At 46.0% G+C, this 16,502-nt stretch overlaps 1 protein-coding gene across 1 annotated transcript in view; it reads left to right on the top strand.

The window, feature by feature from the left end:
- Nucleotides 1–16,502, top strand: part of Abcc5 (ATP binding cassette subfamily C member 5) — a 104,321-nt gene that overhangs the window by 35,599 nt on the left and 52,220 nt on the right. The window contains exons 11-12 of the mRNA XM_041677814.1: nt 2,672–3,028; nt 6,699–6,770. Of these exons, the coding sequence (XP_041533748.1) occupies nt 2,672–3,028; nt 6,699–6,770 (429 nt within the window). The remainder of the gene's footprint in view (nt 1–2,671; nt 3,029–6,698; nt 6,771–16,502) is intronic.

Below are 16,502 nucleotides of genomic sequence, written 5' to 3'. Positions count from 1 at the left end.
GAGGCTGGAGGAAGGACCGGGGTGTCCCTGTAGAGGGTGGAAGGATGATGTCACTACCTTAAGAGGCTGGGGAAGGACCGGGGTGTCCCTGTAGAGCGTGGAGAGCAGTTGTTGGAATTATCTCCATTGTTGCCTTCTACAGTTAACCAGGTGACTTGCATGAGAAAACCGTTCCTCCAGAGTGTACCCCTGTCTTGTATTCCTCTCCCCTTCCGGGCTGCTCAAACAGGAGCTGGAGTCACATGAGGTCGATTTAATGTCAGTCAGAGCTTTGATTCTCTGAAGCCACAGTATCCAGTCATGGAAGAAAGCGAATATTCTGACCAAAGGTCCCCGTTGCTTCTGTATCCTTGGTAGTGGATGGGTTTTTTCAAGTTTTGGATAAAAAAAAAATAAAGACAAAAAGTATTTTCGTGACCCCCTAGTATTTGAAGTTTCTCCTCTTAAGTGAGAGCATGTATTGTCAGGTGGCACAGGCATATTTATACTGGAAAAGGAGTTTTTGTGTGGCTGGAATCCGAGTGTAACAGTGTGTTGTGTGGTATCTGGCAGCTCTGTGAGCATTCCCGTTCCTCCACACTAACCTGAGTTTTCTGATGAGTGAAAGTGCGCGGTTTTTCTCCCTTGGTTTGTAGAGAGCCTTGTTTTGGGACAGGCTGGCTGCTCGCTCACAGTTCAGCTGCTGAGGCTACCGGTGGACCCCCCCACTGAGGGACTCGGAAGTGGTGACAGTGGTCAGCACCCTCGTGGAAAGTGGCACTGGCAGTGTCTGTGTCTGAGACTGCTGTCCTGGCGGGTGTACCTCTCAGCTGAGTGTCTGACTCAGTGTGTCAGTGCTGTGGGAAGCAGGTGGAAGGATTGGGAAAGCTGTGCACACTAACAGGCACCAGTGTTTCTCCTAACCGTTAGTGAGGCGTGTCTTCATCCTTCTAATGACATGTTAGGGAAGGAAATGGAGGACGTTTTATCCACATGTGCTTTTGTTCTTTGAAGGTGTCAGGACAGTTGATGTCATCCTCAGCCTAGTGTTTAGAAGGCTCTGGATATGCGAATTCCATAGCTGTTCACAGCTGGGGTGTCCCCTAGGCTCTAGCCGCAGTGAAGGTTCTCTGGGCAATGTGGGAATTCGGCAGTTGGGATGGTTAGGACATATGGACGTTTACAGGGCGAGAGATTGCCGTCCCTGCTGTGGCGGCAGGAGGGTCAGGGACTAGGGTCATCCTCAGGTGCTTAGGGAGCTTGAGGCCAGCTGGAGCTACACGAGACCCTCCCTTTTTCCTTTTAAGATTTATTTATTTTTAATTATTTCTTTTATTTTTGAAATTATAATTACATAATTTCCCCATCCCTTCCCTTCCTCCAAACCCTCACATATATCTTTTGTTGCTCTCTTTCAAATTTATGGCCTGTTCTTTTCATTGTTGTCATATATGTCATATACATATATGTCTGTCTGTCTGTATGTATATGCATATATGTGTCTATGTATATATGTGTATGTATATATATTCCTAAATATATAAATGCAACCTGGTCCGTCTGTATAATGTTACTTCTGTGTGTGTTCAGAGCTGGCCATTTGGTATTGGATAACCAGTTAGTGTGCTCTTCCCTGAGAAGGACTATGTCTCGACTCTTTAGAATTCTCTAATTACCTATAGTTCTTGTGTAGGGGTGAGGCTTTGTGGGCTCACCACCCCCGTCTGTGTTAGCATGTCTGTTGCTGTCCTTGTTCAGTTCAGCGAGACCCTTGCTTAACCCTTCTCCTTGAAAGCAGATTCTGGGATCCAGGAGAAAGGGAAAATGACATACTCCATTGCATACATAGTGCCTGCAAACTTTAAGTTGGGGTACTTAGTGAGTAAGCAGAGTCTTCATCCTGCAAGCCATCTCTTCTCTAAAGATTTTAAAATGTTTTAAGTTAAATTTAAAAAAAATTCTGAAAATCCCTCTGTGATGGAGCACTGTAAAAATTCCTTGTTTAAGAGGGGCCCGAGTATAACCAGAATCAGAATCTCAGCTCTAACTTCGGCCATGCTTTCTTGTCTGATATTCCATTTCCTCCCTCTGAAATAACTCAGTAGGAGTGGCTAGAAGAGCCTTACACTCCTCCCATGAAGCGGTTCTCAGGGAGGTACCTTCTCTTCCATGCAGGCCCTCAGCTTAGGTTTTTTTCTAAGCCTAGCAATTAGGCTGGTGCCCATCTCAGTTCAGCCTCTCTCAATAGGTGCCAGGCCATGGATGAGGGCAGTAGGCAGGCATTCGCTCTACAGAAGTGATCTGGAAGGACAATGGCATGGTGACGGTCTGTGTACAGGGTCAGCCTACCCCTGAGGTTTCCCAGCCATCACTTAGGAACCTACGAGTGATCGTACGAGGGACTCCACATCCCCGTCAGTTATTAAGCGTCTTTCGGTCCACATTAGGCCAGCAGAAAAAGCAGGGATACCTTAGTGTGTAACTTCGCCTAGGGGGTTAGGTCAGTGGACGAGGCCCTGAGACCCTGTGTCAGTCCTGAGGTGAGGCTACACTAATGAGCTACCTTTTGCTCTTCAGCTTCCTTCCACTGTATAGCCTGATGTGTTTTGCTACGTGAGTGTACGCCATAAGCTTGTCTCCCTGGTCTTGATCCAGTGACTCACCTTTGCACCTCTCTCACAACTCCTATCAGAGTTTGTTTCTAATGGAAGAGGTTCACATGATAACCAACAAACCGGCCAGTCCTCACATCAAGATAGAGATGAAAAATGCCACCTTGGCATGGGACTCCTCCCACTCCAGTATTCAGAACTCGCCCAAGCTGACCCCCAAAATGAAAAAAGACAAGAGGGCTACCAGGGGCAAGAAAGAAAAGTCGAGGCAGCTGCAACACACTGAGCACCAGGCGGTGCTGGCAGAGCAGAAAGGACACCTTCTTCTGGATAGTGATGAGCGGCCCAGTCCGGAAGAGGAAGAAGGCAAGCAAATCCATACAGGGAGCCCGCGCCTGCAGAGGACGCTGTACAGCATCGACCTGGAAGTTGAAGAGGTGAGAGCCATCTGCTTGTACCTCCCCACTGTCTCCTGCGTCACCCCATTCTGCAGGACCCTCCCTGCTTGTACCCCACTCCCACTGTCTCCTTCATGGTCCCACTCTGCAGGACCCTCCCTGTTTGTACACCGCTCCCACTGTCTCCTGCATCGCCCCCCTCTGCAGGACCCTCCCTCTAAGCAGAGTACTCTGGCTGTGAGTGGTTTTGCATCAAGAGTAGATAATGAGCAACAGGATTAATAACTGATGAGCTCCTGAGATGCTCATTTTACTAATGCGGAAATGAAGCCCTCACGTGGCTCTTGAAGCCCCTGCTCTGTGCGATCTTCTGGCTGCTCTATGTAAGCTGTTCTTACCACAGCCACTGCTGTAACTGTGTGGGATCCTCATTACCACCAGGTTGTACATCACATGGAAAGGGTATTCTTAGTGCTGCCTTGTTTCTTTTTATAATTTTACATGTCCACCTGTAGGTGCCATTGGAGGCCAGAAGACGGTGAAGGTTCCCTGTAGCTGGGGTTACAAGTGCTTGTAAGCCAACTGATGTGGGTGCTGGGGACTGAACTCAGGTCCTCAGGAAAGCTGCATGTGCTCCTAACTACTGAGCCACATCTCTAGCCCCCTCAGTGTTGCTCTTAACAGCGAAATTGTGATTGTTTTTAAATATAAGTGAAAGATGATTTGGGTATCCAATCTAGCTTGCTCAGCTAATACAGCCCTGGACTCTCAAAGCATGGCTGGAACAGAGATTTCAGGTTGAGGTCTTAATTAAGAGTCAGACTATGACTGCATCTAGGGGCCCCAGATGGACATTCAGTCAGTAGCTTTTTCTTTGTTTGTTTGTTTTTTGTTTTTCAAGACAGGGTTTTTCTGTGTAGCTTTGGAACCTGTCCTGGAACTCACTCTGTAGATCAGGCTGGACTCGAACTCTCTGAGATCCACCTGCCTCTGCCTCTTGAGTGCTGGGGGTTAAAGGCATGCGCCACCACCGCCTGGTGCCAACTTTACATCAAATACTGTTGGAGGGTTGAGAGTCCAGCAGCAAAACCTACGCAGTCACAGCTCCCTCTCTGGCATTTCCATTCTAGTGGACAGACACAAAGAAGCGAGTGGAACATTCTGTGTCAGGCTGTGATGAAGACTGGGACAGCGACGGTTGTGCTCGCGTTTCCAACTGGTTTTCTAAGGAGAGGCTCTGTCTGAAGAGTTTTAGCCAGGCCAGGTGATACACGTCAGTAGTCCCAGCTCAGGGGACGCTGAGGTCGAATCACTATGAGTTTGAGGCCAGCCTGATACATGGTGACACCCTGTCTAAAAAGGTGATGGGGTGAGCATAACAGAAGCATAGAGGCTGCCGTCAGGAGTGTGCTGGTTGCTGATGCACAAGGAGTGTGGAAGATGACAGCAGGCCATGAAGATAAAGAGCAGTGGGGCTGAGTCTCCCATGACACTCGGGCGTCACCCGCGGAGGAAGAAGGGTGGTGGAGGATTTGCAAAGGTAGCTGTGACCTGCTGGGTTCAGAAGAATGTGCAAAGAGACAAGGAAGGAAACGGGGAGAGCCCTAAGGGCTGCTCCTGTAGTGTAGGAGATGGGGAGAGCCCTAAGGGCTGCTCCTGTAGTGTAGGAGACGGGGAGAGCCCTAAGGGCTGCTCCTGTAGTGTAGGAGACGGGGAGAGCCCTAAGGGCTGCTCCTGTAGTGTAGGAGATGGGGAGAGCCCTAAGGGCTGCTCCTCTAGTGCAGGAGAAAGGCAAGAGTCTGTAGGCAAAGGTTATGGAGACAGAGGTGGTAAGAAATGCTCATCTCCTATGCTGGAAGGAGGCTCTGAAGAAGGGTATTGCAGCATCGGGGAGACTAGTGGTGCCTTGGGCAGACCCAAGGAGACAGCAGAAAGCTTTCTGCTCTTAGCAAGACAGTCTTTGATGGTCACCTGAAGCTATCAGTGCAGTTCATCACTTACAACTCATTGTCGGTTTTCATTTCACTCCTAGCAGCAAGCATCTTATTTGATAACTGTTCCTGATTGTCGGGGCAGTTCCACAGTATCACTGGTCAGCTCTTTTAGGTAATGACTTCTCATCTTCAACTGGAATTTACTCTTCCGTTTTGTAACGGAATACTTGATTCAGTGACTAACCTTCCTTCGGTGCTCAGAGCCCAGTGAGGGAGACAGAGACACAGGTGCTCTGGAGCATTGGGACACACAATTAGCAGATGTGGGTAGAGTTGGAATTCTAGTCACCTACTGCCCTGCTCTGCCTCCCACTCTTGGGGCCTTGATCACCATCACATAGGACTGTCAAGCAAGTAGTTCTCTTAAAAAGTCAGCTGTTGAGCATGCAATGGTGGAGCACACCTTTAATCCCAGGACTACGGAGGCAGAAGCAGGTGGATCTTCGTGAATTTGAGGCCAGCCTGGTCTACAGAGTGAATTCCAGAACAGCCAGGGCTAGAGAGATACCTCAATAGTTAAGAGCACTGGCTGCTCTTCCAGAGAACCTGGTTCAATGCTCAGCAAAGCCAGGTGGCTCACAACTGAGTGTAATTCCAGTTCCAGGGAATCTGACATCCTCTCCTGGTCTCTGCACACAAGGGGTATATAGACATACATGAAGGCAAAATGCACATACATATAAGATAAAAAGAAAAAGACATTTAAAAGTCAGTGGTCGTTGAAAACTTACAGCATTACTGATTGGGGACTTACCATCTTACCTTCTTTAGACAGTTGGCTCTCTATACCTATTGGTTGCAAATCTATACATCCAAACTAACCAGTTAGAAATATTTGTGAAACAGCTGTATATAGTGAGCACAACAACTCTTTTTCTTGTCATTATTTCTTAAGCAATTTATAGCAACTATTTCCATTGTATTATATATGTTATATGTAACCTAGGGGTGATTTAAAGTTGCTAGGAGGGTGTGTGCAAACCATATGCATATAGACACACGTGGTATATAGACACACACGTGGTATACAGACACACAGACCTTGGGCATCTGCAGGCTGGGGTCTTGATATTGGTTGTCTGAGGACACTGAAGATGTCTACTTAGAAACTCACAGACTTTGTGTTCTACTTTTCTGGGGTATTGATAGTGTAGATATTCCTCATGTTTTGAAAAATATTTCACAGAAAAGCTTGATGTATAAAAATACTATATTTTGAGCCAGGTGTGGTGGTGTATGCCTTTAGCTCCAGCGCTTAGGAGGCAGAGGCAGGCAGATCTTTGTGAGTTTGAGGCCAGCCTGGTCTACAAAGCGAGTTCTAGGGCAGCCAGTACTACATAGAGAGACCCTCCCTTTAAAAAACAAAACAACAATCAAAATAGTAAAACAATGAATAAAAATGATATTTTAATGGGATATAATACATATAGTTCTTACTGAAAATAAATTCTGGAGAAAGATTACAATGAAACAATTTTAAAGTGTCCTGCCTTGGGAAAACAAAAATAAAAAAATAAAAATAAAAAAACCCAAAACTTTGGCCTACTTGAAGTAGGCCCGAGTCAGGCTTTCTCCAAGGGCCTGTGGTGTACCATGATGTTTATAGCGATTAACCTTCCCTGGAATGATGTATATAGCGATTAGCCTTCCCTGGAAGTTCGTAGGAGGAGTGGCTGCAGTTTGATGTCCTCCTCCTCTCTGTGTGCTTTGTCCAGGGCAAGCTGGTTGGAATCTGCGGCAGTGTGGGAAGTGGAAAAACCTCTCTCATTTCAGCCATCTTAGGCCAGGTAAGATTTTTGTTATTTCCTTGGTCTTTCCTGCTTCTTTCTCAGGCTCTGCTCAGCAGGTGTCTCAGGAAAAACAAACTCAACTCCTGAAGAGTCAATAGAGGAGGGGACAGTGGGACAGTGGTCTGTGCTGTGCCTCTTAACCTATCAGCTGTTATCAGCAAGGGCTACAATACAGTAAATACCCGATGAGTGGCAAATAGATGCGACACCAGCGTCATCTTATCCAGGAAGTAGCTACTGGATGCCGTGGGTGTGGGAGGGGTAGAAGTAGCAGGGAAGAGAGATGACCACACACTGCCCTCCGCAGCAGAGTGATTAAGGGAGCCACCACAGTTGGATTCAGAAGCGCAGCCTAAAGTCCACGGTAGTTATTCCTTCAGGGAGTTCATTTCCAGAGAGAGGCTCAGTCATCTAGATACACAAGTACATCAGGAGACAGCGAGTGAAGAGTGTAGGGGGCCTCTCAGATGCTTTCTGTACTGTAAGGGAGGGAGGAAGGGTGAGTGTAGTTTCTCCGAGTGCATGGAACCCAGTTATCAGAGAAAAGCAGGTACCTGCATGCCTTTAAACAAGGATTAACCCGCTTACTTAGACGCAGATGAGGATAGGCGTGCGGTTTTTGCTACCTCCTGATAGATGGGGCCTTCTGAAACTCACTTGTGTTAGGACAGTGAGACCTCTATATTGGGGACTCAATTTTTTTTGGTACCAGCCATCATGGTGTGCTGTGGTCCTCCTCGAGCACGGGACTGTGTTCTGTTTTATTATTTATACACTCCCGTCCTGTTGGTGTTCGTAAAAAGCAAAAGCCTGTTAGGTGTTTTCTCATAATCAGCCAGATTTGAGGACCTATGAGGACCTGTGATGACACTGGGGCTCATGGGAGCAGGACATATCATTTTCAAAGTGCTACTTAATGCTACAAATGCTTACAAGATGCTGCATTTTCTTGGGGGTGATTGGGCAGTGGTTAAGCTTAAACCAAGTGGGTTTTGGCTTTTGTGGAACAAAGCCTGGCAGCCTGTCTGACATGGAGGATGATAGTGCTGGTCATTCCCTCTCCCTACCCTTTCTTTAGAGTGTAGCTCTTAGCTGACAGTGTTGCTACAAGCAGCCAGGAGAGGTAGACTTGTGAACACGTTTGTGCATAGCAGATTGCTTGTCAGTCTGTAGACAGGTAAGCCTGCATACACACGCTGCATGCGATGCTGTTCACCCGGACAGGCTTATTTGTCAAGCACTCTATGCACTGATTAATGAGGCTTTGCTTCACAGCATTAGCATCCTCAGTTCAGAACAGAAGTCTGCTGTTGGTGTCAAAGGAACCATGGCAAAACTGCTGGATCAGTTCAAATCAGGCTCTGATGGAAAACACATCAAAGCCATGGCTCGTTGTGTAGCCTCTGCATGTTGGAAGGAAGATTGCTAATCCTTATTTAAATGCTGTTCACGTCGATTGCAAGCTAACCTGGAATTCTCTTTCCTCTCTGGTCCTCGCTTCACAGAAGGAGCTGGTCTAGTCAACATCTTGAATGAGTCAGGTAGATAAGTTAGCCACCTTTCCCTGGCGGCTCTGGTTGTAAATTTTTATGGCACCCTCCACAGGGAACTTCAAAAAAGGCCTTCTTGCTTGTTGTATTAGTCAGGGTTCTCTAGAGGAACTGAACTGATAGAATATATGTATACATATATTCATAATATATAAGTATGTGTTTATTAAAATGACTTACAGGCTGTGTTCCTTCTGGCTAGTCCAACAGTGGCTGTCTCCCAGTGGAAGGGTCAGAATCCATTAGCTGTTCATTCCACCAGGCTGGATGTCTCAGTGGCCTTCAGTCTACATTTGAATCCTGAAACAGGTTTAATACCAGCAAAGTAATGCCTCAGCCGTGGGATGAATGAACTTGCCAACAGTGAGGGCAAGCAGGCGAAAAGTAAAAGCTTCCTTGTTCCATGTCCTTTTCCATGGGCTACCACCAGAAGTTGGAAGCCAGATCTAGAGTGGGTCTCCAGCCTTCAAATGATTCAGATTTAGAGTGAGTCTCTCCACATCAAATGATCCAGTCAAGAATCCCTCCCAGATGCTTGGGTTTTGGTTGCTTCCAATGTAGTCAAGCTGAAAAACAAGATTACCCATCGCAAGTCCACTTGACACAGTCACATCATGCTTACTTTCTGTAGAAAACACAATGACTAGGTCATAAACTAGGTGGCAGTATCCTTTGAGGAATGCTTGGTCTTTTGGTGTCTCATAGCATAGTGTGGTAACTGCTGTTACTATTTCAGTCCAGGTTACATTACATGGCGAAGAAATAAAACACAAGTACCATTTAATGTAGATGTATACATGCACTAGCACATTCTTAACAAGATAGAAACACTCATGTCAGTGATAGTCTAAGTTTTAGCAACCGGTCCCATGGCCTTAGATAGTATTTATGACTACCTTCATTTACTGCCCTTTCTGCATTTCCTCCATCCTCAGACAGCACCTCAGCAGGTCTTGACTTTCATAGAGGAGTGACCCATACTTTCATTCCTGAAGGGCGTGTGCCTTTTGCCATCCTGCATGGATAGACTCCCTAAAATATCTTCTGCACTCGGGACATAATCCTCTTTGCCTCCTCTGTTGAGAGGCAATCCAGTTTCCTTCCGGTAATCTGGATCAATCACTCCTCCTAACACTGTTAATCCTTTCTCAGCCTGTTGGCTTAAGGGTGCCAGAAGTACTCAGTGGCTGGGGGTGGGGGCTCTGGACTTCCTGTCCAGTAGAATGTTTATTGTGTCTCCAAGCAGGAGTGCCCCACCATCTGGAACCAAAACTTCCAGGCTATCAGAACCGAAGGTCTCAGAAACAGAATCAGAAATTTACCTAGTGGGTCACTAGGGATGATGAGTGGAACTGTTCCCTTTTCAGCCCCTTGATTCCTGGTCCTGTGGATTCTGGTTATAGGAAAACTGTACCATGTCTTGAATGCTGATTCAAAGCATATACCTGCTTCTGGAGAACCTTAACCCAGGCCTCTAGCCTTTTGCAACTGAGTTGGCACTGTGTCTTTAGAAGGCTGTTTGATTGTTCTATCAGGCCAGCTGCTTCAGGATGGTGAGAAGCATGGTAAAAACCAGTGAATTCCATGAACCTGAATCCACTGCCCTACTTCTGACTGTGAAGAGGTTTTCTTCGTCAGAAGCAGTGCTGTGTGGAATACTATGGTGGTAGATGGGTATTGTATCGTCCATGGATGGTGGTTTCAGCAGAGCATCCTGTATAGGAAAGGCAAATCTACAGCCATGTAGAAGGAGCAGTGGGCTGCGTTCCTGCCACCTGGCTCCCAGCTGCATGGCTAGCTTATGACCCGAAATAACAACACACAAATTGTATTCTTTTAAACACTGCTTGGCCCATTATATCTAGCCTCTTCTTGGCTAACTCTCATATCTTAACCCATTTCTAATAATCTGTGTAGCACCACGAGGTGATGTCTTACCGGGAAAGATTCAGCATGTCTGACCTGGTGGCTGGAACCATGGCGTCTGACCCAGAGAGGAGAGGCATGGTGTCTGGCTCACTTCCCTTCTTCCCAGCATTCTGTTCTGTCTACCCCACCTACCTAATTTTCTGACCTATCAGGCCAAGCAGTTTTCCTTATTGATTAATCAGTGAAACAACAGATTGACAAATGACCTCCCGCATCACAGCCAGAGTGAGTTTCTCTTCTGTAATGGCAGAGCGTTGCCCTTTCCTCAAAGGAAGAGGTCCAGTGTCAAGCTGTTCCCAGGACACTGGCTGGTCACCCCAGAAAATGGTGCCTGCCGTATTGGGAGTGCTCAGCGTTGGTCTCTCCTGCTGGCAGATCTGGTGCGCAGCTGCAGCTGTAGGCAGGTCAACCTCGCTAAGTGGAAATCCTTGATGTTCCACCCATGCATAGTGTCTTACCTGTGTTCTATTGCTGGGAAGAGAGACATGACAAAGATAACAACTCTTATCAAAGAAAAATTTCATTGGAGGAGAGACACTTCCTCCAAGAAGGCCACACCTCTTAGTTGTTCCCAAACAGTTCCACAACTAGGGGCCAAGTAGTCACACATAGGAGAGCTCCATTTCCATTCAGACCACCACATACAGCCTCTATTGCTGCTACTGTGGCCACTTTGTTCATGTACCCATTGGGCAGTGACAGCTGGGACAAAGCTGGCTGTTGACAGGACAGCTCATCCTGTCACTTGATTATTGAACTCCTCCTGCTGAAGTCATGCTTTTTTTAGCATTTACATACTTTATTTGGAGAGATCTGTCTACATACTTCTTCCCTAAACGTTTTCTTAACATTTTCCAATTATGCTCTTTCCAAGTCCATGATCATCCAGTCAATTTATTGGATATAGATCATGAATAGTAAATTACACTTCTGGCCATTCTCCTTCCAGGCAGAATGTATAACCATGTGTACTGCCTGAAGTTCTGCCCACTCTGAAGATTTCCCTTCACTGGTGTCTTTTGGGGTTGTTGCATAAAGAGGTGGTAATGCTTCAGCTGTCCACTTCTGAGTGGTAGGTACCACTCATGGTTCATAATGTGCAGAACCATGAGTAAACCAGGCCCTCGTCTTCTCTTCCTTCGTCAGCTAATCTAGGGCACACCCTATGAGGCTGTAGGTGCATGCTGGGAGCAGACTGTTTTAACAGGAGTAGAAACCAGAAGCAGTGGGTAACTTCTTCCTGTATCTTGGTTGTGTTCTCAGGATCTGCTCAGGCCCAATCATGTATGTTCTACTTTTGTTTGGTAAAGGATTGCTGCTGTGCACTCCTACTTCATGGCTCATGGGTCAGATAACACCCTGCTCATGGTACACAGCTCAGTTGCATGGTAGTGGGTAATCCGTTGTAATGTTCATTTTCCACTAATGCCCAATAGCAGTCAAAAGACTGTCTCTCCAAGGGAGAACAGTTGTCTACAGATGGTGGTTGAGCCTGGCTCCAAAATACTAAGGGACTCCTCTGTGATTCACTTCCAGGGGTCTGCCAAAGGCTCCAACCAGCATCCCTGTCAGTCACTGGTACCTCAAGAACCATCTTGTCTGCTGAGTAATATGGTCCATGCAGTAGAGCAGCCTGCCCAGTAGCCTGGACCTGTTGAGGAGCCTTCTCCTATTCTAGGCCCCACATAGAGCTAGCAGAGTAACACCACGTGAGGATGTGCTGTTTCCAAATCCAAATAGGCCCACTATCCCACTATCTTAGTTCCTTTTCTGATGCTCTGAAGAGACATCATGACCGAGGCAACTTATAGAAGACAGAGTTTCTTGGGGCTTGCTCCCAACAGTTTTAGAGGGGGAGTCCATGGCCGTCATGGTGGAGAGCATGGCAGCAGGTGGGCAGGCATGGTGGTAGAGCAGCAACGAGAGCTTATGTTCTGATTGCTCAAGTCAGGGCTCTGCATCTGGTATAGCAGCAGCAATAGGGGTCACGACTATTAAGTTTTCTTTTGGGTCTGGGGGCATGCAAATAATGGGGGGCAGACCACCAAAGTCTATGAAGCCAGAAGCAAACTTAATTCCAAAAATCACCCATGGGGTACACACAGCTTACCTAGGACCATAGCCAGAGTTCAGGCTTCTGAAATTGTGGCAGTGGGGATGGTTTCCATGTCCCTTTTTTTTTTAAAGTATTTTTATTTATTTATTATGTATACAATATTCTTTCTGCGTGTATGCCTGCAGGCCAGAATAGGGCACCAGACCTCATTACAGATGGTTGTGAACCACCATGTGGTTGCTGGGAATTGAACTCAGGGCCTTTGGAAGAACAGGCAATGCTCTTACCCTCTGAGCCATCTCTCCAGCCCTCCATGTCCCTTTTTATAGTAAGAAGTAACCATTAGGTGTGAGCAAAGGAATTTTTACAGTTTCAAAGTTACAGAGACATGGTACATTTTAAGACTTACAATTTCACTAACAAAGTTTTAGCTAAATTGTTGTTTACAGAAGCCTGCAGATTTTCTTCATGGAGAATTCTGTTTGCAAAGAACTTGACAGCTTTTCTGGCATAACCGTTTCCCATAGCAGGGAAGGATACAAAACATTGTGAAGCTGAAAGTCACGTAGGAATGTTTAGTTAAAGTTTATGGGATGGGATGTATGCTAGGAGTCTCATGCAAACCTTTATTAAAAGTTAACTTTGGTCCATGGCAGTTGTCAGTCGTAAGTGGCAGGAGGTTATTGTAAAAATCTAACCCGCAACTGCAGAGAGCCATTGTAAAAACGCTAACCTTTGGTCCCTGACAAAGCTGCTAGCTTCTGTTCTCATTTCTCTAAGTCTATAACTTTATATTCCTGTATTTCTGGACCCTTCATTCAGTAAGTCAGCAGGCATTCTCCATGGTCTGCATAGGCCAGACAGGGTATTAAAGAGAGGTGTGGCAGCCACCAGCCTTGCATCTTCGTGTTCTTATGGCGGTGTCATTTCTGTCATTGCCCCACGGATGCAGCATGGATTTGGTCCACTGTTATCCCTGGCAGAGGCTACTCCTGTATGTTCCGTTTAGTCTTTCCAACTAGGCTAGCTGTCGCTCCACAGGTCATGGATTCTGTGAGTTTCTAATTGTATTTATTCCCCGTCACACATTCTAGGACTGGGAAGTAACTACAAGATGAGTTTGTCCTACTGTAACCCTGACATTAGCTGAGACTCCATCAGTCCCTGACCTCCTAAGCCCTTACTTAGACTGCATGGCCACAATATTTCTTGTGGTCTTTCAGAATCAGGGTCAGTCAGAACCAGTATCCATAACACCTGAAAGTCTGACTGTTTCCTTTCTCCCAGCGTATGGTTTGCCCTGTAAAAGGTCATAGGTCCTTCTGGGGAAGGATGGGGGAAAGTTAAACAGTAAAACTCTTAGATATTTTATCAGGGTTCTTCCTCAAGGGAGCTTGCAGACCAATCAAGGACCTGGCTGTTCTTCATTCTCAGGGTTCTGGGTTTGCAAACTGGCTCAAATCTGGAAATTGGTTCGTAGACTAAGATTAAGATTCCCTATTGCTATGATCAAATGTGGGCTTAATTTGTTTGGGAATTTTCTGCTTATACAGATCAAACAAAAACATGGTAGACTTTTTATCTATTTCTTTCTTGGAGACTGAAGAATTCATATGAATTGTGCCACCATAAAAAAAAATCACTTTGCCTGTGCTGCCTGTCATAGTTCAGGCTATTTCTTTTTTTTTTAATTATATTTTTTTTAATTGAAGAAAAAAAAATTTCAGCCTCCTCCCAGCCTCCCATTTCCCTCCCCCTCCTCCCACTCCTCTCCCCCTCCCCCCACTCCTCTCCCCCTCCCTCTCCAGTCTGAAGAGCAGTCAGGGTTCCCTGCCCTGTGAAAAGTCCAAAGTCCTCCCCCCTCCGTCCTGGTCTAGGAAGGTGAACATTCAAACTGGCTAGGCTCCCACAAAGCCAGCACATTAAGTAGGATCAAAACCCCGTGCCATTGTCCTTGGCGTCTCAGCAGCCCTCATTGTTCGCCATGTTCAGAGAGTCCGGTTTTATCCCATGCTTTTCAGTCACAGTCCAGCTGGCCTTGGTGAGCTCCCAATAGATCAGCCCCACTGTCTCCGTGGGTGGGTGCACCCCTCGTGGTCCCGACTTCTTTGCTCATGTTCTAGCTCCTTCTGCTCCTCATTGGGACCTTGGGAGCTCAGTCCGGTGCTCCAGTGTGGGTCTCTGTCTCTATCTCCATCCATCACCAGATGAAGGTTCTATGGTGATATGCAAGATATTCATCAGGATGGCTATAGGATCGGGTCATTTCAGGTTCCCTATCCTCAGCTGCCCCAGGAACTAACTGGGGACATCGCCCTGGGCACCTGGGAGCCCCTCTAGGTCCAAGTCTTTTGCCAACCCTAAGATGGCTCCCTTAATTAAGATATGTGTTTCCCTGCTCCCCTATCCAACCTTCCTTTATCCCAATCATCCCGTTTCCCCAAGTTCCCCCCATCCTCCCCTTCTCACTTTCTCTCCCCATATCCCCTTACCCCCCTCCCACTCCACCCCCAAGTTCCCAATTTTTTGCCCGGCAATCTTGTCTACTTCCCATAACCAGGAGGATAGCTATATGTTTTTCTTTGGGTTCACCTTCTTATTTAGCTTCTTTAGGATATCATATTATAGACTCACTGACCTTTATTTGTGGCTAGAACCCAATTATGAGTGAGTACATCCCATGTTCATCTTTTTGAGTCTGGGTTACCTTACTCAGGATAGTGTTTTGTATTTCCATCCATTTGCATGCAAAATTTGAGAAGTCATCATTTTTTACCGCTGAGTAGTACTCTAATGTGTATATATTCCACACTTTCTTCATCCATTCTTCCATTGAAGGACATCTAGGTTGTTTCCAGGTTCTGGCTATTACAAATAATGCTTCTATGAACATAGTTGAACAAATGCCCTTGTCATATGATCGGGCATCTCTTGGGTATATTCCCAAGAGTAGCATTGCTGGGTCCAGGGGTAGGTTGATCCCGAATTTCCTGAGAAACCGCCACACTGCTTTCCAAAGTGGTTGCACAAGTTTGCATTCCCACCAGCAATGGATGAGGGTACCCCTTCCTCCACAACCTCTCCAGCAAAGGCTATCATTGGTGTTTTTGATTTTAGCCATTCTGACTGGTGTAAGATGATATCTCAAAGTTGTTTTGATTTGCATTTCCCAAGTCATAAACAATGCCACACCAGTTTGGAATTATGATTAATAGAGTGGTATTTATTTAAAGGGGAAAAAACTTACAGATCACCGTCAGCCCTCTGCGCAACCAGGAAGGGAGTCTAGTCGCCTGCAGAGCAGGAAGTGAAGAGAGAGGAGAGGGAAGTGGCCGCTAGAGACCACGCCCCAATGGGCTGGTATCTCAGCGGCAATAGGCTGGAGGAGTGGGAGGACCTCCCGTAACACCGCCCCCTTTTGTTTAAATAAGAGATTTCTAAACCTACTATGAAATTATATACAATAAGTACAAATATCCTATTCTAACTAGCTTAGGTCTTGTATAATAAATAACTTGGCCAAGTCATGAGAGAAAGTAACTACATTTATATAGTCTTCAACCCCATCGAAGATCTGAGAAGGGAAATAATGTTACCTGGGTAATTAGGAAGTTCAGTAAAACAACTTCCAAAACATGCAGCAAATCACAGAGACAACTAGCTACCTAGGCAATCACCAAAAGTCACATTAGCAGCATTGAAGCAACCAACTTTGGTTAAGGCCTAACATAACTGACATACCATTTTCAAAGGCAAGCAACTTTTCACAACTATCTTACCCTGTCTTGGCAGGATATGACAGTCCTGTTTTATCCATTGATGCATGCTCTGTATCTTTGTCAGTGGTTGAGGTATGGGCATTTCTTTGCCCCAAGGCCAGTTCTGCCAAAAAGAAAGGCTCCAGGTGGAGTGTCTTTGGTGCTCAACATTCTCTTGGGAATAGAGTGGTGTTGCCAGGAGCAATTGTGTCTCACTACCACAAAACTCTGAGTTAGATTAAAGGCCATTTTCTACAGCTCTTTGAAGAAGTTGAAGATTATCTATCTATACTGAGTATAATCTCTATATATCTAAAGAACCTGATTAGTCTAATTATAAATGACAAACTTAGATGACTATTAGTCTATATAATTCTCAATATCTATCTAACTTAAAGACTAAGACAATAAACGACTGTGAAACAAATGAGGACAA

Source organism: Microtus oregoni, unplaced genomic scaffold (assembly GCF_018167655.1).
Source record: "Microtus oregoni isolate MIOR12 unplaced genomic scaffold, Mior012 000029F_ref0000214, whole genome shotgun sequence".
Lineage (NCBI taxonomy): Eukaryota > Metazoa > Chordata > Mammalia > Rodentia > Cricetidae > Microtus > Microtus oregoni.
Note: the sequence above shows the minus strand (reverse complement) of the source record. Positions and strands in the feature narration are given on the sequence as shown.